The 23858-nt window shown below is 42.9% G+C and overlaps 1 protein-coding gene across 1 annotated transcript; it reads right to left on the bottom strand.

Moving 5' to 3' along the window:
• Positions 1–3474: 3474 nt before the first annotated feature.
• Positions 3475–22966, bottom strand: LOC129833413 (mitogen-activated protein kinase kinase kinase 3-like). The gene is made up of 17 exons (XM_055897998.1): positions 21350–22966; positions 17419–17518; positions 16394–16524; positions 16194–16234; positions 15686–15785; positions 15329–15442; positions 15041–15179; positions 13955–14085; positions 13790–13863; positions 11341–11414; positions 10194–10289; positions 9867–10028; positions 9500–9648; positions 8040–8171; positions 7771–7900; positions 7421–7598; positions 3475–6239 (listed from the first exon to the last, which is right to left on the bottom strand). The coding sequence occupies exons 2-17, from the start codon at positions 17420–17422 to the stop codon at positions 6011–6013; spliced, it is 1884 nt and encodes a 627-aa protein (XP_055753973.1). The 5' UTR covers positions 17423–17518; positions 21350–22966; the 3' UTR covers positions 3475–6010.
• Between the last annotated feature and the right edge of the window lie 892 nt (positions 22967–23858).

Genomic DNA, 23858 nt, shown 5'->3' with positions numbered 1-23858 from the left:
TAACACTACCACTGACCTCAATAACACTACCACTGACTACAATAACACTACCACTGACTACAATAACACTACCACTGACTACAATAACACTACCACTGATCACAATAACACTACCACTGATCACAATAACACTACCACTGACCCCAATAACACTACCACTGACTACAATAACACTACCACTGACTACAATAACACGACCACTGACTACAATAACACTACCACTGACTACAATAACACTACCACTGACTACAATAACACTACCACTGACTACAATAACACTACCACTGACTACAATAACACTACCACTGACTACAATAACACTACCACTGACCACAATAACACTACCACTGACCACAATAACACTACCACTGATCACAATAATACTACCACTGACTACAATAACACTACCACTGATCACAATAACACTACCACTGACTACAATAACACTACCACTAACTACAATAACACTACCACTGATCACAATAATACTACCACTGACTACAATAACACTACCACTGACTACAATAACACTACCACTGACTACAATAACACTACCACTGACTACAATAACATACTGACCTCAATAACACTACCACTGACTACAATAACACTACCACTGACTACAATAACACTACCACTGATCACAATAACACTACCACTGATCACAATAACACTACCACTGACTACAATAACACTACCACTGACTACAATAACACTACCACTGACTACAATAACACTACCACTGACTACAATAACACTACCACTGACTACAATAACACTACCACTGACTACAATAACACTACCACTGACTACAATAACACTACCACTGACTACAATAATACTACCACTGACTACAATAACACTACCACTGACTACAATAACACTACCACTGACTACAATAACACTACCACTGACTACAGTAACACTACCACTGATCACAATAACACTACCACTGACTACAATAACACTACCACTGACCACAATAACACTACCACGGACTACAATAACACTACCACTGACCACAATAACACTACCACTGACTACAATAACACTACCACTGACTACAATAACACTACCACTGATCACAATAACACTACCACTGACTACAATAATACTACCACTGACTACAATAACACTACCACTGATCACAATAACACTGACCACAATAACATTACCACTGACTACAATAACACTACCACTGACTAAAATAACACTACCACTGACTACAATAACACTACCACTAACTACAATAACACTACCACTGACTAAAATAACACTACCACTGACCACAATAACACTACCACTGATCACAATAACACTACCACTGACTACAATAACACTACCACTGACCACAATAACACTACCACTGACCACAATAACACTACCACTGTTCAATAATACTACCACTGATCACAATAACACTACCACTGACTACAATAACACTACCACTGACCCCAATAACACTACCACTGACTACAATAACACTACCACTGACTACAATAACATTACCACTGACTACAATAACACTACCACTGATCACAATAACACTACCACTGATCACAATAACACTACCACTGACTACAATAACACTACCACTGACCACAATAACACTACCACTGACTACAATAACACTACCACTGACTACAATAACACTACCACTGACTACAATAACACTACTACTGACTACAATAACACTACCACTGATCACAATAACACTACCACTGACTACAATAACATACTGACCACAACAACACTACCACTGACTACAATAACACTACCACTGACTACAATAACACTACCACTGACTACAATAACATACTGACCTCAATAACACTACCACTGACTACAATAACACTACCACTGACTACAATAACACTACCACTGATCACAATAATACTACCACTGACTACAATAACACTACCACTGACTACAATAACACTACCACTGACTACAATAACACTACCACTGACTACAATAACACTACCACTGACTACAATAACACTACCACTGAACCCAATAACACTACCACTGACTACAATAACACTACCACTGACTACAATAACACTACCACTGATCACAATAATACTACCACTGATCACAATAACACTACCACTGACCACAATAACACTACCACTGACTACAATAACACTACCACTGATCACAATAATACTACCACTGACTACAATAACACTACCACTGACTACAATAACACTACCACTGACTACAATAACACTACCACTGATCACAATAACACTACCACTGACCACAATAACACTACCACTGACTACAATAACACTACCACTGATCACAATAACACTACCACTGACTACAATAACACTACCACTGATCACAATAACACTACCACTGACTACAATAACACTACCACTGACTACAATAACACTACCACTGACTACAATAACACTACCACTGATCACAATAATACTACCACTGACCACAATAACACTACCACTGACCACAATAACACTACCACTGATCACAATAATACTACCACTGACTACAATAACACTACCACTGATCACAATAATACTACCACTGATCACAATAACACTACCACTGACCACAATAACACTACCACTGACTACAATAACACTACCACTGATCACAATAATACTACCACTGATCACAATAACACTACCACTGACCACAATAACACTACCACTGATCACAATAACACTACCACTGACTACAATAACACTACCACTGATCACAATAACACTACCACTGACTACAATAACACTACCACTGACTACAATAACACTACCACTGATCACAATAATACTACCACTGACCACAATAACACTACCACTGACTACAATAACACTACCACTGATCACAATAACACTGCCATTAACCACATCAACAGACCTGCAGGCCACATGAAGTGGTGCATTGCAGGTGTAGGGGAAGGTTATGTAACTGGTATCAGATCCTGGTAGTCAGGGGCCATGGGTCAGATCTACAGGAAGAAAATGGAACAAGCAATATGCTAAAACACACACAGAGAAAGTACATTAACAGAAAAATAAAACAATAAAGTATTATCTGCCATCCATCCCCTTGTCACAGTAGCTAAGAAAAGGAACTTTTGTTGGGTCCAAGCTTTCCTCTGTCCCATGGCCACACAAATTAACAGAGCTCTCTCCGCCTCCTCTTCTGTCTTAAAGGGAGGGAGAAAGAGATGGAGCAATCATCAGTCGGCTTGCTTCTTTCTCCCAACAATGAGCTCTATTCAGTGAGATGTTCTTTTATTTACTGGACTGGGCCAGTCTGACTTTCCAACCTGCTGGCTGCTCAAAGATAATGAAGACATGCATGGACAGACTAGCCAGTGTCTCCCAGAGCCGCTGGCCCCAAAACATCTTCTACAATACCAAACACACCTCCATCAGAGCGGTGTACATGACTGGAACGTACACCAAATATTACGCAAACAAACAAGTAAGCAGGTCAGAATATTGGACCAGAGACAAAGAACATTTATTTGTTTTTGAAATTAGGCACTCAAAGATATAGAAAAACAATGTCATTTAACATACTGTTCCTTTTTCTACGTAAATACATTTGATACACTGGAGTGACTTTGCACTGCAAGTCCCCTGTCATTCAACATACTCATTTATACATTTACATTTTACATACATGTATATATCTAAACATTTAACTCCTGTTTCATCTGCTTACCCCAGGGTTCTTCTGTTAACAGAAACATTTGTTTTGGCTCTTTGTATATAACAGGGCCATTTCTAATACTGAACTGATTCTTAGCTGCCTTCTTTAACATCTAGCATCCACATGATATCCATTTGATTCACTTATGAAAGTATTTTAGAGCCAGTAACACTGAAATAAATGGAAAATAAAACTAAAATAAGGTAATTGTAGAAAGCCCTTTGCTCAGTGTGGAGGGCCCCAGACATTGGGCACCGGTCGGTCTCTCGAACCCTGAGCTAAACAAAGTCGTCATGTTGGGTGGAACCCCGGTCTCTGGCATCTACCTGATCAGAACTCCTCCATCCCTGCCCTGCTCAGCTCAGTCTAACTAACGCACACATTCAGTCGCTCTGCTCTGCAAGAATGACACTAAGAGAAGGTTATTCTGGTGAGACACAGCATTCTAGTTACACTTCACGTCACTGTAGTTACACTACAGCATTCTAAATTACACTTCACATACTTCCCCTCTATTTCCACACATCACGCCAGCAAGGAGAAATATGGAGGAACTTCAGTAGCCTTTAACTCCTAGGCGGTGGCCTTGTTAAAGAAGTACTGAAACTGTGAGAGGTTTGACAGGGCAGTCCAACAGAAAGGGTCCAATGGAAAAGTGTTGCCATTTAATAAAGCATGGACTTTTAGACATAATATATTATACTGGAGCCAGGAATGTGGATATGTTTCTTGTTTTGGAGCAGAGACCAGGTAAGATAGCCAGAGGTCGTTTTCCACCCAAAGTGTTTCACTAATAAACCCCAATGTTGTAATTTCTGCAAAACCAGCTGCTTTAACAATTTATCATTTCGAACGGCAACATTTATCTCATAGGTCTAAATGCATCCTCATTAGATTTCAAATTGTCTAGAGTCAATATATAAAAAATATATTTATACATATATATTTGAATATAAAAATTCAGGAATGGATGAACATAGGGATTTAAATAAAAGTGAAAGAAATGTCATATTTAAAGTTTAAAAAAAAGAAGTTAATTTCGTAAGGCGCACAATAACCAACAACATTAATTTTACATAAAAGTGCATCTGACTCAAATAAATCCTAAATGGCAGAGTTCCACTGTTTGGCGTAGCGTTTTCCGAGATACACTTGTCAACACATAGAAAGCTGGTAAACCTAATGGTAACTCACTTTCAAATCAAGGCATTCGGATTGTATTTGTCTAGGACTAAAATAAAATCTCTCTTTCAATCACAAAGTACAATATCATTTGTAATATTGTGTAGTTAGCATATCCTCCAACCAAACTGGAAACCAACCCCTTCATGAGTGAAATCGGTCATTTTTGGTACACTCAGAAAACACTGGGCTGTGATACTGAGGGGCTGCAGTGGAGAGCTGGAGTATAACACACAGTCATCACAATGGTCTACTGTGAAGGTCATAATGACAACACAAAAACACTGATGGCTCTGGTTCTATGTTGTATGGTGAGGACAGGACAGATCAGCTTGGGCTTCCATCAGGGACTGTGAGTCTTCAAAAGACCATCAAGAGGCACTTTCTCAAAAATACGAAGAATATCAGAGATGGATCAGAGGAGAAAGTGAAAAATGAAATCCATCCCGTCTCTATAACACTGAGTGGTGCATCTGTTGGTTTCATCAGTTAGCATGTTGAAGCACTGAGCTGTGGCTGTGGGTCTGCTGTCTTGGCCTAAGTAGTCCAGACACTGCTCTGCTCAAGCTTACTGTACGCCCCATATGAAACAGTTCATTACCTCAGGGGTCTCACCTAACAGCCCATCTAGAGAATGTAAACTTAGGAGGGGACACTTTGGCATATTTGAAAGGCACATTCGGTGGTGGTGCTTGATCAAATCCCATCTTGAGCCACATATAATAGATTTGATGTGTTTGGACTGTCTGTGTGTGTGTGTGTGTGTGTGTGTGTGTGTGTTTGATCCTCTCACAGACCACCAAGGTGATAGCTGAATAGATACAGTTCGTATGGAGTTGGTGGGTCCAGTTCTCCACAGCAGACAGCTGAACACTGATCAGTCATATAGCTCCCCCTAGTGGGGGACGTTGGAGGTGAATTTGATAGTTGTCGTTAACAGCTTGGAATAATGGCACTGTGCTATTATCCATCATAATGGATCATGTGTATTTGAGGGTTAAGTAATGAGTGTGACTGGAGTCTGGTTTGGGGAGAGAGCTGTAGGATGGAAAGGGCCAAGTCTAGAGTCTAGATGTCAGCTGTAGGCCTTGAGTCCTGAGGAGCGGCTGAGACAGAGAAAGTGTACTAGTACTTCCCCTCAGCAGAGGATCTGGGAGAAGGGGTGTCTGAGCAGCTCCTCAGCACTGGGCCGGTGCTTGGCCTCCACAAAGATGCGGTGGATGAAGTCACGGGTGTGGTCCGAGGTGTGTGAGGGCAGCAGGGGTTTGGTGGGCTGGGTGGCGATCTTAAAGATGGCTGCCATGGCCTCGTATTCGGCCCAGGGAGGCTTCTCTGTCAGCATCTCCACCACTGTGCAGCCCAGGCTCCTGGGGAATGAGACACACAAACAGGGTTAAGAGAACACCCATACGAGCTCAAATACACAATTTAAACACTTGCCGTCCAATCTCCCCTTCCACAAAACATGTGTAAATATTGGAATATAAATGGTGCCTTCCGGTATTATACTTATGCTAAAACATGTATTCTATTCTACTGAGCCATTTACTTTATGTTTGTGTTCTGATCTATCGTTATTTCTTATTGTTGTTGCATTGTTGAGAAGGAACCTGCAAGTAAGCATTTTGTCAGACGGTGTATCCTGTACATACGACTAATACAACTAGAAACTTGAAACACGCTGCCACTCAAACATCAGAATAGGACATTCAATGCGATACACAATCGTATAACTTATTGACTTGTGTGAATTGACAACAACAGTGTTAACACACTGAAAAAACAAAGGGAAGCTTTTCCTCACTACAGGCACGAAGGGAAAAGGCCATCCCTCTGCTCTTCTGCTTTCCCAGGCCCCACTGGAATGTTTTGGTGGAAACTTTTTCCCTGTTGACAATTAAAGTGTGCTTTTGCTGGCTACGGGAGGCCATTTCAGTCCTGAAGTCAGACAGAGCAGGGGGCTGGGGAGGGGAGCTGGGTTTAGGGACAGACTCCCCTTTGGACCTGTTACCCCCTACCGACACTCCCGGCCTGGTCTGGCCCCCCAGGGGAGCAATGAAGTCGGAACATTCCGAACCCTGTCACAAGCTGGCTGGTTGACTGGCTCTTGGCCAATCACATCCCTCGCCTGATGGGATACTACACAATCAGAATGCACAGGGGAATTCCTGGGCAGCAGGTGGACCCGACCCATTTCAGGGCCCTGTACGTGGGAGTGGGGCAGTCCTTCTCGACATTCTTTTTTAAATATAGCACTTTTACTATTTTATATATAGCACTTTTTCCCTTGAAGAATAATGGTTTCCCCCTTTTAGAACAGCTATTTTCCCTCCCTTCACATTCCAGCAGTCTAGCCACTCTATCAGGGAAGGAGCCTACTTATATGAGCACAAGGAAAGCATCTGACACTTTGTCTGAAGATACATTCACACACTCCCAGTTGAGACATCTATCCCCCACCTCCCCCTATCAACACAACTAATCAGAATCACCTGCATGTGTATAAGACCTCTTACCCAACCCCAACCCCATGTGTCTCGGTCCTTACCAGACGTCAGCCTTCCTGCCGTAGCCCTCTCCGCTGATCACCTCGGGGCTCATCCAGTAGGGGGTGCCAGTAACAGAGCGGATGCCCGTGCCAGACATGCAGATGGTCTGCAGCCTCTTGCTGGCGCCAAAGTCTCCCAGCTTCACGTTTCCCGCCGAATCCCGCAGGATGTTGGCACCTGGATAAGGAGACGACAGAGTAACACCATGTGACACAGACTCACCCAACCACCTTCCTTGTATTTTAAATGTAGATTTTAGGTCCTTGTGCTTGAGTCTGGAAGTCTATAGCCATTTACTTCACTATCTTTACTACAAATGGCCATCTGAGCAGCGTGTTGACATAATTACCTTTGATGTCACGGTGAACGATCATGTTGCTGTGCAGATAGGACATGCCCTCCAGGATCTGCCGTGTGTACTTCCGAGTCACGTTTTCCGTCAGCGCCCCGTAGGCCTTCAACTGATCTTTGACTGAACCCTGAAAGACAAGAAGGAAGTGCATGGTTTATAATCCTATTCCCTGGAGAGACTGGGACACAGTCCAGGACTGAACACCACAGATACCCTTTAACCCACAACACTCCAGCCCTGAGCCGATGTGTGAAGAATAGACTGACCCCCGGCATGTACTCCATGAAGATGGTGAGGGTCTTTTCGTTGTGGTCCCTCAGACAGCCGTAGTACTGGACGATGCGTTCGTGGTGGAGGTTCTTTAACAACTGGATCTCACACTCCAGAGCACTCACCTCCTACAGACAGACAGACAGACAGACAGACAGACAGACAGACAGACAGACAGACAGACAGACAGACAGACAGGGAACAACAGGTTGAGGGTTGTTGTACTCGACAACAACAACATAAAAATCCAAAACATTACATGATATGAATGAGTCATCTGTCCACCTAAAGCTATACAAAGACAGCAAAAAAATCTGACAAATGGAAAAAGCATTTCAGACAGACAGACCAGTTCTCTCTGCAAATAGGACATTAGCGGTAACAGTCCAGTTCCTCAAAAGCAGTTCCTCTGTTTACCTCAGAGAATATGGCCACAGAGATCACATCACAGAGAGAGAGAGCGGAAGAGGGAAATGGAGATATATACAAAGTATCCACAACACAAAGACCCACTAAATAGATAGAAACAACAACAACGGATTAACATCCGCTGCAAGCTGGGGGACCAGAGAGAGAGACAGAGAGAGAGAGAGAGACAGATTGAGAGAGAGAGAGAGAGAGACAGAGAGAGAGACAGAGAGAGAGACACAGAGAGAGAGAGACAGATTGAGAGAGAGACAGAGAGAGACAGAGACAGAGACAGAGCGAGAGAGAGAGAGAGAGAGAGAGAGAGAGAGAGAGAGAGAATGGGAGAGAGAGAATGGGAGAGAGAGAATGGGAGCGAGAGAGAGAGCGCGAGAGAGAAGAGGGGAGTTTAAGGGGTGATTGGAGGCCAAGGCAAAGCTGGCTCTGCTACTCTCCCCCTCCTCACCCCCTGCAAATACTCCACTCAGATACAGGAAGTGACAGTGCATGTTTTCTCTGTGGCAGACAGGAAAAGACATTAAAGAGGGGGGAGAGAGAAAGGAAAGAAAGTCCCTTGAATCTCCTCAAAGTTCATTGCTCTCAGAGACAGAGATGAGCACTCAGTCAGGATTTGACTATGTTAGTGATTCAGAGAGTTTATCTGATTCCTGACCACAGATCGTTGAATAGCGCCTTTTGTGCTTAAGACAGTTGACCAACAATTAGCTAGTAAAACTCAGTCAGGTTAAACACAGCACCATACTGCATTCCTCCACAATCGCCTCTTAAGAGTAAAGTAGCTTGCTGAACACATTACCTCATTCTTGGCATTGCTCCAGGCTAAAGGTGCTCCAGGCTAAGCCTCTCTGCACCAATCTTTAACAATACACGGGAACTCAAGTCATACAGAGTTCTCCTTCAGGCTGGGGAGTCTGAGTCATCTTGGCATAAATACATTACAGTAGCCTGGCTGTGAACAGTAGACTTTGATATAAAAGCAGAAAACAATCTGTGTAGTAGCATACTGTTCCGGCATCCCCTGCTGTCTCACCTTGCTGGTGTCAGGACTGTCCGGGTCAAACACCACCTGCTTGGCGGCCAGCTCCCGTCCCGTGTCCACATCGTAACACAGGTAAACCCTCCCAAACGCCCCCTGACCCAGCAGCTTGCCCCGCCTCCACGTCATTGGAGCACTGGGGGCTGTGGAGGGAGGGGCATACACCATACATATCATCCTCTCCATATAGCAAATACTCTCAAAACACACTGCATTCATCATACAAACTAATTCCCTTATTTAAAATGTGTAGGATACAAAAATAGATTTATTAGTATGAAATCTCTAATAACTATAAAATATATGTAAAATATGTGTAATATATGTAAATATAAGATAAAGAGGCAGGGTCGGGACTCACACTTGTGGGCGACAGGGCGCTCCTGTGGGCGGAGCCTGCCCTGCTTGTCCACTAGCTGCCAGCTGCCCAGACTCTCCTCGCTGCCGTTGAGGGAGCGCCGTGAGGGCACCAGGGTGAACAGGTTACCCTGGGGGCGACGGATCCGCGGGAACGTTCTCCGACCTGGGGGAATGAGAGGAGAGTTGAGGGTGAAGGAGTGATGAGAGAAGAACCAAGAGACCAAGAGAAGGAGGAGATGGTTCAAGAGAGGGGTCAGGGAAAAGGTCAAATACAAAGTAATATGGCACAAAGTGGTTTGGTGAGAGGAACAGTGAACAGTGCCCCTACCTTCACTATGGTCCTTGTGATGCAGGGAGACATGGTACCTGCGGGGGTATGTCCCTCCCTTCCCCACCACCTTATCATACACATGGTTCTCCCGGTCTGAGAGGGAGGAAGGAGTAAAGAGAGCGAGAGAGAGGGTGAAGGTTAGACTACAACAGGATTCAGACTCAGCTCAGTCATACAGCATTCACGTGAGGCTCTGCTGCTAAGAGCTGCCTTGTTGTCTGTGCTGTTGCTTGGGATTACGTTGTTGCTTTGTTGCTTGGAGCTGCATTGTGGTTTAGGCCTGTTGCTAAGGGGCTTGAGAGCGGCTCTCTTGCCAGCACTGTAAAGGGGTTACCTGGAATTTGACAGTAGCTTACAGGCAGCTCGGATGAAAGTAAAATTCTGTATTTCATATTACCGTACACCTGATGTAATATGAATACGGTATCAAAGCAAGTACTGTGTACTGACACAAAGTAAAATATCATAAAATTGACTGTATTATACTGTAAAAAACTAAATGCTACCGTAATCGTAATTAATTAATGAATACGTGGATGACTGTATTTTACTGTAATTACATGGGATTGGTGCAAGCAGGTTGGCTGCTAAGTGTTTACACATTACAGCATATTAATTCAATAGTTGGTGCTTTATATCACTTGCACTTCTAGAGGCCTTAACAAAGGCTTCCAACCTGGCAGCGACTACAGGTCAAAACAGACCAAAAGGACATGGCAAAATGCTCAACCATTTGCTGCCACTCCAATCTGCCCTTATACATTTTTTATTGATGGGCCACTTTAACCACATAAGAGTAAATTTGGTACAGCATTCTCACTCACGGGTGCAACAAATATAGCCTCTTACAAGGCACGCCTCAAAATATAGTAATAAGCCCGAGACAACAATAACATGCACCCACTAGTGGTCATAACGTTTTTGGTGCTCTAAAGATACAGTACGGTACTGTATTCGTGAGGTGGAATTACAGTACCATTCGAAATACAGCAATTTACCCATAATTTACAGTATGCTACAGTAAAACTTCCAATGTTTTTTTACTGTTGATAATACCTCAAATTACTCTATAAATTACAGTTTTCCGTGACAGTGAGGATCTATATCTTATGTAGTGATATCAGGATTCCTCCTGGGCACCCACCTGAGACGTTCTCCTGCTGCCGGTTATCAGGGTAGCTCTTGGCTCGGTGCATGCGTGACTTCCTCAGGGAGGGGCTGGGAGGAAGGACAAATAAAGAGAGAGTGAGAGGTGCTGATCACTTCCTCAAAATACATACACTGTATGTGTACAAGTATTGTGTACGTGTGAGGTAGAATCAGAGGTAAAAGTAGATTTAATTTCTTACCGGTATCGCGCACACACTTTTTTTTAATAGGTGAAATTATATAATTACATTAATTCTTATTAATTTCAAATATGATCTCTGTGGGCCTAGTAAAGATTTGTCATTTCACTTTTAACATGTTATACCTGTTTTTTTATTTTTATAATTATCCCCAATTGGTAGTTACAGTCTTGTCCCATCGCTGCAACTCCCCTACGAACTCAGAAAAGTCGAAGGTCAAAATAAGACCCTGCCTAACCACACTGCTTCTTGACACAGTGCTCGCTTAACCTGGAAGAGGAAACACTGTCCAACTGGCGACCAAAGTCAGCTTGAAGGCACTCGACCCGCCACAAGGAGTCACTAGAATGCAATGGGACAAGGAAATACCGGCTGGCCAAACCCTCCGCTAACCCGGACAACGAAGGGTCATTTGTGCGCCACCTCATGGGTCTCCCAGTCACTGGCAGCTGTGACATAGCCTGGGATCGGACCCAGGTCTGTAGTGACACCTCAAGCTCTGCGATGCAGTGCCTTAGACCACTGCGCCACTCGGGAGGACCATGTTAACATAGGCAGCACATGGGTTTCAAGTTTGGGGAAGCTAATTTTCACCATAAAAATGTACCTTTATAATAAACATTCCATCCATCCTCACATTTGCAGATTTATTAAAGATAGCCTACTATTCCTAATGTGATGATTAGATTGGATAGTCATAATTTAAGCTAATAATATAAAAATAAATGTTCATAAAAAATACTTCAATGCAGTGCGTAATGGATAGAGTAAGCCTTGACTATAGGCTATATCAGATACACTTCTCCTCCTTTCCATGCACAGGAAAATGTTGGCCTTTCATGCAATTCCACTACACTTTTTATGACTGGTGACATTAGCAGAATATTTTTTTTATACAACAAAAATGACAGGGTAGCCTACTCTGCTGAAACTGACAACCTGATTAATTAAAACAACGTTGTCTGACCCATATAATGGGCCTACAAAAAGGGGAAACATAAAATACAATATAGTACATCTAACCTGGAGGAGGAAATGATTGTCCAAAAACAAACAAAATGTCACTGACCCAATGATAAAGTGAATATGCAGACTGACCGGGGATATGGACGATGTTCTCCACTTGTGCCAATACGAGTGGCAGGTAGCTTAGTGGTTAGCGCGTTGGGCCAGTAACCGAAAGATTGGTGGATCGAATCCCCGAGCTGACAAAGTAATAATCTGTTGTTCTACCCCTGAACAAGGCAATTAACCCCCTGTTCCTAGGCTGTCATTGTAAATAAGAACTGGTAAGAACTGACCTGCCAAGTTAAAAAAAGATAGGCTACTGTTTGCTCAATCTCTTCACAGATATAGCATTTTGTTTTTCAACATTTAAACTGTTTTAGATCGTCTGCCTGGGTCTCTCTGCTTTTCACTGACAGTTGCAACTCAAATGTGGTATTTGGCACATGCTGCCCAAATTGCGGGCCCTTCCAACTGTAGGCTATACAAAACAAAAAGAAGCTAATGATCCTCTGTGGCCAAATCATGCTTTCTGGTTTAGTAGCCTATTTTTATGATTTCATTTATTTCTGTATAGACAGGAGTAGGCTAATTAGGCTATATAATTTGGGGAATTTAACTCAATTTACTTCAGTGAAAGCTTCCCCTAGCCTTATGGACACACCGCCTATGCCTTTTAATGTGGTATAAACACAACCAGTCATGTTTTCATCTGATTGTCAAACAAATAATCACTTCAAAAAAGCAGTCCTGTAGGCTAACAGTACACGTTCGTCCCAACAGTGCACTGATGAATGGAAAGAGACATCTGTTACAAAACACCTACACCTGACATTGTCATTAGGCCTAAACTTGGAGCCTGAATTGATGCATCCACTGTTGGTCACGTGCCTCGGTCTTGGCCACTCATCTCCACCTTGTCCTCCCGTGTTTCGGTCTCGGCCTCTCATCTCCAAGGCATGTAAGTGTTCTCCTCGAACCACAACACAATTTGGGGCGTATACCACCCGGTTTCTACCACCCAGTCAATTCACTCATTTTTCATGTAGCTGACATTAGGTCATGTTTTATAATGCCATAATAGCCTATAGTTTTCTTGCCATTTTGTGTTAATAGTGATAGGCTCTTGTTTTACCAGTACGGAGTACGCCAACTATTTATTTTGCCAGGACGCCGTACCAGACCGTACTAGCTTACTTTCACCCCTGGGTAGAATGTGGGGTAGAGTCCTGCACTCACCTGTCTGAGCTACTATCCAGCGACTGGCAGCTTCCTGAGACAGAGTTCTCTGCACTGCTCCAGGGGTCCAGCACCTAGGGAGAGGAGACACAGTATTAGCCCTACGGTGTGTTTGTGTGTACGTGTGTGTTCGCGCACTTGTTTGTGTACAGTGCAATGACTCACACACTGGTCGCTCTCTGGGATGAACTCTCCCTCACTGTTGATGCTGGCGTAGGAGCCTTGGCGGGCGATCCTCTGCTGCCGCTCAGGGACATAGCCAGGAGGGGGGGAGCTACGGCCTGTGTTCTGAGAGCCTGTGACGGGAGAGAGGAGGAGGATAAGAAAAAGGACTGTGACTTGGCCATATTACACTGTTCTAAACCAATGGAAATCAATACATGAGATACATGAGATAATAGGATTCTGGTGTACCAAGATCAATGACAGGTAGCCTAGTGGTTAAAAGTGTTTGGGCCAGTAACCGAAAGGTCGTGGGTTCGAATCCCTGAGCAGACTAGGTGAAAATCTGTCAATGTGCCCTTGAGCAAGGAACTTAATCCTAATTGCTTTGGATAAGAGCATCTGGTAAATGAAAAAAATAGATACACAAAAAAGTTCAACAATGGATTATGTGGGAGAAAAGAAGATACATCCCTAACACTGATAACAGATATTCTCTCTCTCTCTCTCTCTCTCTCTCTCTCTCTCTCTCTCTCCAACATTAATAATGTGATTGTTTGAAATGTAACTCTGCCTCAGGTGGTGGATCTGCAGAGAATTTAGGATTTGTCCAGTTTCCCTCACACAGCACTAATTTCAACCCTTTCCCAAAACAGCCAGTGTTTCTAAAACCAGGACATTGACCCGTCATGCTAATAGTGTTTCTAAATCTGATTGGCTTGTGGCCAGCAGGCCATTGTAGAGCAGCCAGTGATGGTTGGCAGGAAGAGGAAGAGGACCTACTGCTAAGAGGGGAAGCCAGAGAAACAACAGCAGCTAGAGAGAGGGGGAGTGGAAATGAGAGAGAGTGGGGGGGATAGAGAGAGACAAAGAGAAAGCTAGCAAAATAAATGAGTTAAGAGAGCAAGACATGACAAACACCAAACCAGACAACATTACTGTCTCTCCATATTAAGAGATACCACTACCCTTCCCTTTCTACTGTAAAAAAAAAGTTATAGCGAGAGAAATGGAGAAAGAGGATGTTGAAAGCAAAGGCAGAAGAATAGAGGAAGCAGCTATGAGTTGAATCTGCTTGTTCATACTCACTGGTGGAGAGGTGGCGCCCCCTGGGCTCGGAGGGCTGGTACACCGTGCTGACATCACCCGTGGACTGGGAGGCTTTGATCCTCACCTGCTTACTCACCGTGTGGTGGGAGGAGGGAGAGGGAGAGGGGGATGGGGAGGCCTAGGGGTGGGATGAGAGGGGTGTGGTCAGTGTCCACATAAAGACTGTACACACTACCCCATTACATATGATTTTAATAACATCTTATTGATTAATGTGTGTGTTTATTTCTGTATGTCTGTGTATTTATGTGTGTGTGTGTGTAGTACATTGCACTGCTCCTGCATCAGCAGCAAGATCTTGATACTCTTAATCTTGGAGCTGCGGTCCAGCAGGTCAATGGCCTTGTCCAGGTCGTCCTGACCACGCAGAGGGATGGACAGCTGGAAACACAGCACACAGAGATGACTCAACCAAAACACAGAGACACTAAGGGAGAATATCCATTAAACATGCATCTTAGTACTTAGGACTAAATGTCCAGGAAACTGGCCGTAAATGTTACCTACATCAAGTGGGTTGCTGTGAGGGCCAGTGTTTGTGTGTGTATGCATTGTGTTGGTGTTTGTCTGAGAGAGTGTTTGTAGGTGAGAAATGCAGAGAATGAGATGTGGGGTTAGCTGTACCTCATTGTTCATATAGTGCAAGTCTAGCTGTTGGCCAAAGACAGTCTTGACCTTCTGCTGGATTTCTTCAAACTGCACAGGCCTCCCAAACATCAGTATCCTACACAAATAAAAAAGATGTAGACAAACAGTGGGTTACATTGACAGACAAACAGACAGAAGGAAAAAAAGTGTTTCGGTCTGGAAACTATATCCTCTTTAGATCTGCAACACAAGCGTGCACACACACTTTTACAAACATATTCTGTTTCCAGTGTGTGCAGATTCCTCTAAGCACACCTAACATAGCTGTGGTTTCTGCTGGCTGCCACAGCTAAACCACAGTCCTTTCCCTTTCCATTCTCCGCTTCACATACCATTCTGACTGGAGATCTGGAGTGCATTTGAGCCGAGCTGACCATGCTCTTCTCACAGACAAAGACGTGATAAAACAAGCACACACACACACTCACAAACAAAGACACACACACACAAAGACACACATCCAAAAACAAGAAAACCCACTCACCTCCTCTCTCCACTGAACTCAAACTTTATTCTGACATCGTCCTGAGGGAGTAAAGAAGAAGCCCCGTCAAGAGGGTTCATGGGAGGTCACAGGGTCATGATGGGGTCATGAAGGTAAACAAAATGTCATGTAGAGATGATGATGACATGCCTGTCTGAGGAGTGTGTGTTGTTGACTGAGTGGGGTGGTAGATGGTTTACCTGTCTCTTAGCAGGGGCAGGGTTGGGAAGAGCCTTGGGTTTCCCCGTGTCATAAGAGGGCCCAGGCTGGCGCCTCGTCATCTGGAGGGCCACTAGGTCCTTCATTATGGAGTGGAGAGCCTGGCGCTCATCTGTAGGGGAGAACGGTTGGTGGAAACACACATTTACCATGAGATCAAATTGAAGTGTAATTGTGTGTGTGTGTGTGTGTGCGCGTGCACGTATAGCCATATAAATCCCTCTTTTAGTTGTGTACACTGAAAATGTGTGTTTTTATATAAACCCACATTGAGAGTGTTCAGCTAGCGACAGGGTAATGGAGCCCGTGAGAGGACAGACTGCAGTGTTTTTATATAAACCCACATTGAGAGTGTTCAGCTAGCGACAGGGTAATGGAGCACGTGAGAGGACAGACTGCAGTGTTTTTATATAAACCCACATTGAGAGTGTTCAGCTAGCGACAGGGTAATGGAGCCCGTGAGAGGACAGACTGCAGTGTTTTTATATAAACCCACATTGAGAGTGTTCAGCTAGCGACAGGGTAATGGAGCCCGTGAGAGGACAGACTGCAGAGTTTTTGATATTTCTATTCCCATGTTTGATCTCTGAGTGATCTCTGCATTGGCTGTGTTAGCTCACGAAGGGAAATATTCCCCTCGTGTAGTTTGGACAGACATCACACAGCAGTAAGGCAGGAGAGAGAACCAGAGCCCCGTCACCATAACACTGAAAATCAATGCTTCACCTGCCGGCCCGGCCAGCGTCTGGAAAATCAGCTCAACTCAACTCACACAGGCCCGGGGCTGGTGAATAGTGTGTGTGTGTGTGTGTGTGTGTGTGTGTGTGTGTGTGTGTGTGTGTGTGTGTGTGTGTGTGTGTGTGTGTGTGTGTGTGTGTGTGTGTGTGTGTGTGTGTGTGTGTGTGTGTGTGTGTGTGTGTTCATCTGAATGTACATTTATGAGATGTAATATTGTGAGGGTTTCAAGTGTGTTCCAACATCATCATAATCAACACAAGGAACTCACTCATTTTGGCGATGTGTGTGTGAGCGCTGTCTAAGCCAACCACCTTCAGAGATCTTCAGATCTTCAGACTCCTCACTTTGCAGTGCCACCCATCAACATCCTGCAGGGAATGCACCAATATGTTAACATGGGGAATAAAATTTCAGAACCTAAGCTGCAGTTGTCATCAAATTCACAAGTCATCATCATATTCATCATCTTTATGTTCAACATATTATGTAGCACTGGCAATATATTATCTTTGAGTGTGAAGTGTATGACATCATCAGTCCTTAAAAAACATTCTGTTTATCTTTGATATAAACATACTAAGTGGTTTGTAATGCATTTAAAGATAGGGTGCATGGAGAATGTATATAAGAAAATGTCCTTTCTGAAGTACCATCCATTTCTCAAGAAAAGCGTGGAACATAAATTAAAAGGACTTTTCTGGGACGAGGCCTGGCCGATCAGGAAACTGCAATTTAAAAAGCACTGGAGCTGTGTGTGTGTGTGTGTGTGTGTGTGTGTGTGTGTGTGTGTGTGTGTGTGTGTGTGTGTGTGTGTGTGTGTGTGTGTGTGTGTGTGTGTGTGTGTGTGTGTGTGTGTGTGTGTGTGTGTGTGTGTGTGTGTGTGTGTGTGTGTGTGTGTGTGTGTGTGTGTGTGTGTGTGTGACAGAGAGAAACTTTGCACATGAGAAAAAGTGAGAGTTGGTCTGAAAAGGTCTGAAACTTGAGCTCCACTGGCACTGACAGATCTGGCACGAAGCACATGAAAAAGTTTAACTGTGAATATTCTGACAGCTTTAAACTTCTCCGACTGCATGAGCCATAAAACACTCACTCAATCACGTCATAACTCCACTGTTAATGTTAAGAGGGCATTATTCTATTAAAAAGGGTGACAGAGTTGTGCCAGGTATAGATTTTTCCCTGATTTACCATTACCCCCCGTCAAGGTCAAGTATTAAGGTGTATAATGTATCCAAGAAGACAACAGCATTAGAGATTCTCGTATGTCCTTTAGCGGAGTATGTTGCCATATCTATGACAAAGAAACCCTGGAATTCGAAAAACACTGACACAACTATAAGACTATAATTCAGCAGAGATTAGTGTGCTTGGAAAATCTGTGCTTTCTTTGGTAAGTGAAAGGGTATTTTAGTATTCTCTTTACCTAAAGTGGACGAGACACATCACATATATGGGCCTTACACTACAGTAACAATCAGCACAATAGCATTGGTCTTATTACACTGTAACAACTTAGTAAATACAAAAAGATATTGAGGACTCACCAATATAGTGCTCAGTAGGGGAGCACAATATCCTTTAGCTATGCTAGTTATTACTATATAGTTTCGTTACTTCCTTTTATTACACGAACTGGATTCATCATCAGAGAATACTGCCTATGTGAGGTAAAGTGTTGCCCAAAGCACTGCTGTTCCTATTTTTTATAAGGTGAGCCCCTCAATCTTCTCTGGTCTCTCTGATCAATATTGTTCTATTATTGATCCAAATAGAGCCGGTCAGGAGAGGAACCCAATCCAGAAGGCACTAGTGTCAACACAGCAGTTATCACCAGTCACCTCCCAATGACCTGAGCATGCCTGGCCACTTTGCCCAGGGGGGTTAGCACACTGTAACTCAACTCTAAGTTCATTTATAAATTCAGAGAAACACATTGGACCCTAAGGTGAGTGAAATATATTAACCGAATGAAATGTATTGTTATTAGAATCTGAGAGGACTGATGTTGAAATGGAATGAAACAGGTGTGCTGCTGATTGAGCATTCTTGTAACAAATACACTACTGCACATGTGCCAAATGTCAACCCTGCCCCTGCCTCATGAACAACAGGAAAGAGAGGAGGATGAAATGGGAGGTGAGTGGCTGAGGAGGTAGAGTGGTATGATGAAGAGGGGTGGAAGTATAAATGGGCAACAGCAACAGCACCTGAAGCGCTTCAGGGACCCTTTGGAATTCTGGGTAATAATCACTAACTGGAATGCCAGGTATGTCCATCTGGCCCCCTCGCCACACTCACATTCTCCTCACCCAAGAGACACACTAAATGTGCCTACCCTTTGTACCCCCAAACCAAAGGCCTGCTACCATTGGCCCTCCCTCCTCCTATAAAAACATGGAGTGAAATCCCAGGGTTGCAGATAGCTTCAGGACACACCAACCAAACATCTTATCTATCTCTGTTATACATTGACTGGCCTATCAGGTCCGTCGTTCTGCTCCCCCGCTCTCCTGATTTTAATTACCTTCACAGAGGAATGTGGGGAATTCAGCGAGGAGAGAGGCCGCACACTTCCAGCCCAGTCAGCTGTGCCCCCTTTATTTTACTTGCATCGCATTTCCAGGACTCACCGGATTTACATGGATTTTCCTCCCTCCACTTCTCTCTGCCTGCTTTTAGGTGTTTAGTCTAAGGCTGTTTTTCCCAACAACGGCCCTTGCTCTGTCTCAGTGCCTTACATCCAAAAAACCCTGAGCAGTCCCTGGCCTCACGTCTCTCCTTGCTTAACATGCTCAAGTACTCTGGGTTGGTGTGACCTGCTATGTTCACAGCTGCACTGCAAGGCTTGAGTAAAAACTTGCCATAAAAGTTTTTAGTGCGGCCTAGTGGTGCAACTCAGAGTACCGTCTGCCAAGTTTTTTGTACAGCAAAACAAAAATAAAGATCCAAAACAGCCTCCCAGCAGAGTTAGCTGGAACCCCACTTATGGATTGACTACCACCTCCAGGAGTAATGGCAGAGGGGAAAGAGAAGAGGCAGAGGATCAAGGGAAAGTTCAGAATCATAATATTGCACAATGCTTTGTCATTTCTTTTTGTCAATGCATCCACTCAGTTCTGTAGGGAGGAAAATTCCCTTGCAAAACGTTAGTTGGCCAAAATTGCAAGCATAGAACTGTCCTGTACTGGTTCAGATGTAGGATCTTAATTTGATCACTCTTCTGTTGCTGAGAATTTTCCTGCACAGTAGGGAATGCAAACTTGCAGTGTATTTCAGTTTTAAAAAGCATTCTAAAATGTGTAATTTCCACTTCAGACAAGGTCAGACTTGTTTTGCCCTAACGAAAAATGTATCAACCACTACAGAAATGTCCATTGAAGGAGCAATATGCAGAAATTGCTCAGCCATTTTCTGGTTTTAAAAATCTAATAGTTCGCCTAATTTCAGTTTATGTGGCAAAACAAGCAATGTAATGTGTAGAGAATCATTGTACCATCTAAACCAGTGTGAAATATATTTTCAATAACCCAAAATATTGTATTTTCAGCTGTTTGAAGCTGGTGTACAAAACCAAAAGTTTAAAGAAGCAAAAACAAAACAAGAGCACGGGAAGCATATAAATAGTGCACATAGAACATATCTACCGCTTCTTAGACTTGCTTTCAATGAGAATGACAGATATATAACTCAGATTTCTATGTGAATTTGGTTGGACCACCCAAAAAGTTACAGATTGTAGCTTTAATTATAATCCACATAATAATTAACTTTTTCTGTTGCTGCAGGGTAATTTTCCTGCTGTAGCAAACTGGCTCAAATGATGATCCTTCATCTGTATTATTCTAAACTCCAGTTCTTGTGGGCCACAGTGTCTGCTGGTTTTCATCATTGCTTTTTAGGGAGTAATTCACTTTGACTTGGGGGACCAGAACTGGGGACTGTCCAATTGATCAAGTAATGTCATAGAGGAAGGAGAGAAACCCTAGGCTATGAGAATTACAGGCGATGTACAACTAGGCCTTAAGAGGCATAACTATTCATTAATTTGATAAAAAATAAATGATATCACTTTGAGTGGAGCTTATTGAGTGGAGTCCTTTAGCCATATTCAGTATTTAAGGGTGTGAGTGTTTCTATAGGTTGGATTCCTTTTTAAATTGTTCTGTGACGTGATGTGTTGAATATGCATGAGCTCTCACCTGTGCTGTTGCCCTGGTGATTAACCTCTGTCTGGAAGATGAGAGCCGTTCCCTCTAGCGGAGTCCTGGTTCAACTTCTAGCTGGGTCGCTCAGGAGAGATGCTGCAGCGTCAGTTTGAACCGTTATCTCCAGAGCATCATCCTCAACCTTGATCCCCAGTCTGTGTTGTTGATTCACTCACACAACCACACCGAAATACAGAGGGATGAGGGCGCCATGGCGGGGTTGCCCCCAAGTGCGGGGGCACTAGTGCGCGCGCTGGTCCACGAAAGTTTGTTACGCACTAGCCAGTAAATATAAATTCTAATGAGCAGTAGGCCTAGAAAACACAATGTCGTCACATCGAGATCGTCACTGTACATGCATATACATTTGGATTTCTCTAATGCCAAATTAATTTAACAGAAATATAGTCCAAAATCCGATACATTAGACTGCGCTCAGAAAGTGACCAAAAAGAAAAGTGTCAACCTTCCGTCGCCACAAAAACGTTCGACAACTTGCCCATATTTCCAAACTTTATCAAAAAAGAAAAACGTCCGATGGCATTTCATTGTGGAACAAGAAGCCCAACTTACACGCTAGAATACAAAAAACGAACATAGGCCATCATAATTCTCTCTATTCAGTAATCAATATTTCCCAGTGACATTTTGTCAGCATGGAAAGGGTGAACTAACACAAAAGATGTAACAATAACCGTGTTGCCTTTATGAAATCCATTTGCAACAGTGTAACAGTACACCAAAGGAAAAGGACGAAGCGATTTCCGTGATTTTGATGGCCTCTTTTCCTGCTAAATTTGCAGATTTTTCCTTTTTGTTCTATGCCCTTTTTCTCTCCTAACTGTATTGTTCCATCTCTATACAGAATAAGTATTATTGATCCATAAACTGCAAACAGGCACCAGACTTTTTATAACAAAGAAATCAGTTGAAAAAAATGTAATTCAACACACAACATGGTGGAGATGGGAGAGGAAGATTCAACTACGAAAGCAGGCTATTATTTTCGGAATAATGGTGTAAAATTATAGGAGACAGATGCAACACATAGTTGACCACACACAATTAATACATTTGCATCAATAACAAGTTATGATCGGATGGTTTTATCGAGAAAATATATTGTGCGCATAACTGAACTTTTACCATCTCCGCGGTGCCCGATATGCAGCGGTAGAACTCAACAAAAGTGGAAAAAACGGTGCTTTCTTTGTGCAATGAAGTGATAAACATGCACCAACTGTTCAGAAGACTTGAGCGAAAGATATTCCATAAATTCAGGTCCTGATGCTCACCGACATAAAGTGAAATGTATTTTTAATGCAACCAATTTCCTGACAGAAAAAACAATCCGTCACCGGAACCCCTATAGAACGCTTCTTACAAAACGAGAAAAAGGTGTATATTCCCAATGCTTTGTAGGCTTATGATTCAATATTCTGAATGCAGTGGTTGGTCATGGGCAAAGGTGCATCATAATAACTTGTGTGTCCATTTGGGTAAAGCATACAGTAACTAAAACGACTCCGTGCTTTTCTCGGGGGCGCGCTGTTCCTCTGTCGATTTCTTGCTCCTGGTAGCGCGCACAATATTAATGGCGCGCTCAAAACCAGACTTGCGACCAGCCACACATACATTGATGACGTAGGCTGCATGAAAAGTAAAGGCCTACAAATTTCACTTATGCGTTCTCCATCACATAAGGACTTTTTAGACAGAGCGCTGACAATAAATACCATGAGCAGATACCATTATGAAGACCAAATATCATCCTTAATTAAAAGTATATGGCATTTGACTTCAACTTGACTTAACTCATGAACTTCAGTGACATTTGACACATTACATTCAATATAGGGTCTAACAAATCTGCACCCAGGGCGGTAATATAGTTTGTGTGAGTGTAGATTATTCCATAGAACTATAGGGTCAGCAAGACTTGATGAATGATGCCACAAAAGCCATACTTTATCGTGTTTAATCCATGGTTCAATAGAATAAAACAACATGGCCTATAAAAAGTGAAAGAAACTACAGATGTTCTATTTTAATTTGATCAGTCTGTTCTCTCAGAGAATTTTCCTGCACGGCAGGAAATGCAAACTTGTATGTATTCAAGGTTTAAAAAGGCTTCTAAAGTTTGTAATTTCCACTTTAAAATGTCAGACTTGATTTGCACTAACAAAACATTTACAGATGTAGAATCTAATTTGAGCCTGTTTGCTACAGCAGGAACAGAAAACAGGAAATGTGAATTATAATTAATGGATATTTTTGTAGGGGTTGATACAGATGTAGGATCTTAATTTGATCACCCTGTTGGAGGATACATTTAAAATGTGTAGTGTATTTGAGATTTTAAAAGGATTCTGAAGTTTGTCATTTCCACTATGAAATTTCAGCCTTGATTTTCCCTTATGAAAAATGTAATGTCAAATCAAGGCTGAAATTTCAAAGTGGAAATGACAAACTTCAGAGTCCTTTTAAAATCTCAAATACACTA

This window comes from Salvelinus fontinalis, chromosome 34 (genome assembly GCF_029448725.1).
Source record: "Salvelinus fontinalis isolate EN_2023a chromosome 34, ASM2944872v1, whole genome shotgun sequence".
NCBI classification, from domain to species: Eukaryota; Metazoa; Chordata; class Actinopteri; order Salmoniformes; family Salmonidae; genus Salvelinus; species Salvelinus fontinalis.
This window is presented reverse-complemented; position numbering and strand designations above follow the sequence as displayed.

Bases quoted from the DNA above. Each gene is read 5' to 3' on its own strand.
- LOC129833413 (XM_055897998.1), bottom strand. The intron at 16,235-16,393 runs GTAAACCATCTA...TTACTCCCTCAG, and splicing joins CTGCCCCTGCTAAGAGACAG to GACGATGTCAGAATAAAGTT. The intron at 13,864-13,954 runs GTGAGTCATTGC...TCCTCTCCCTAG, and splicing joins TCCCAGAGAGCGACCAGTGT to GTGCTGGACCCCTGGAGCAG.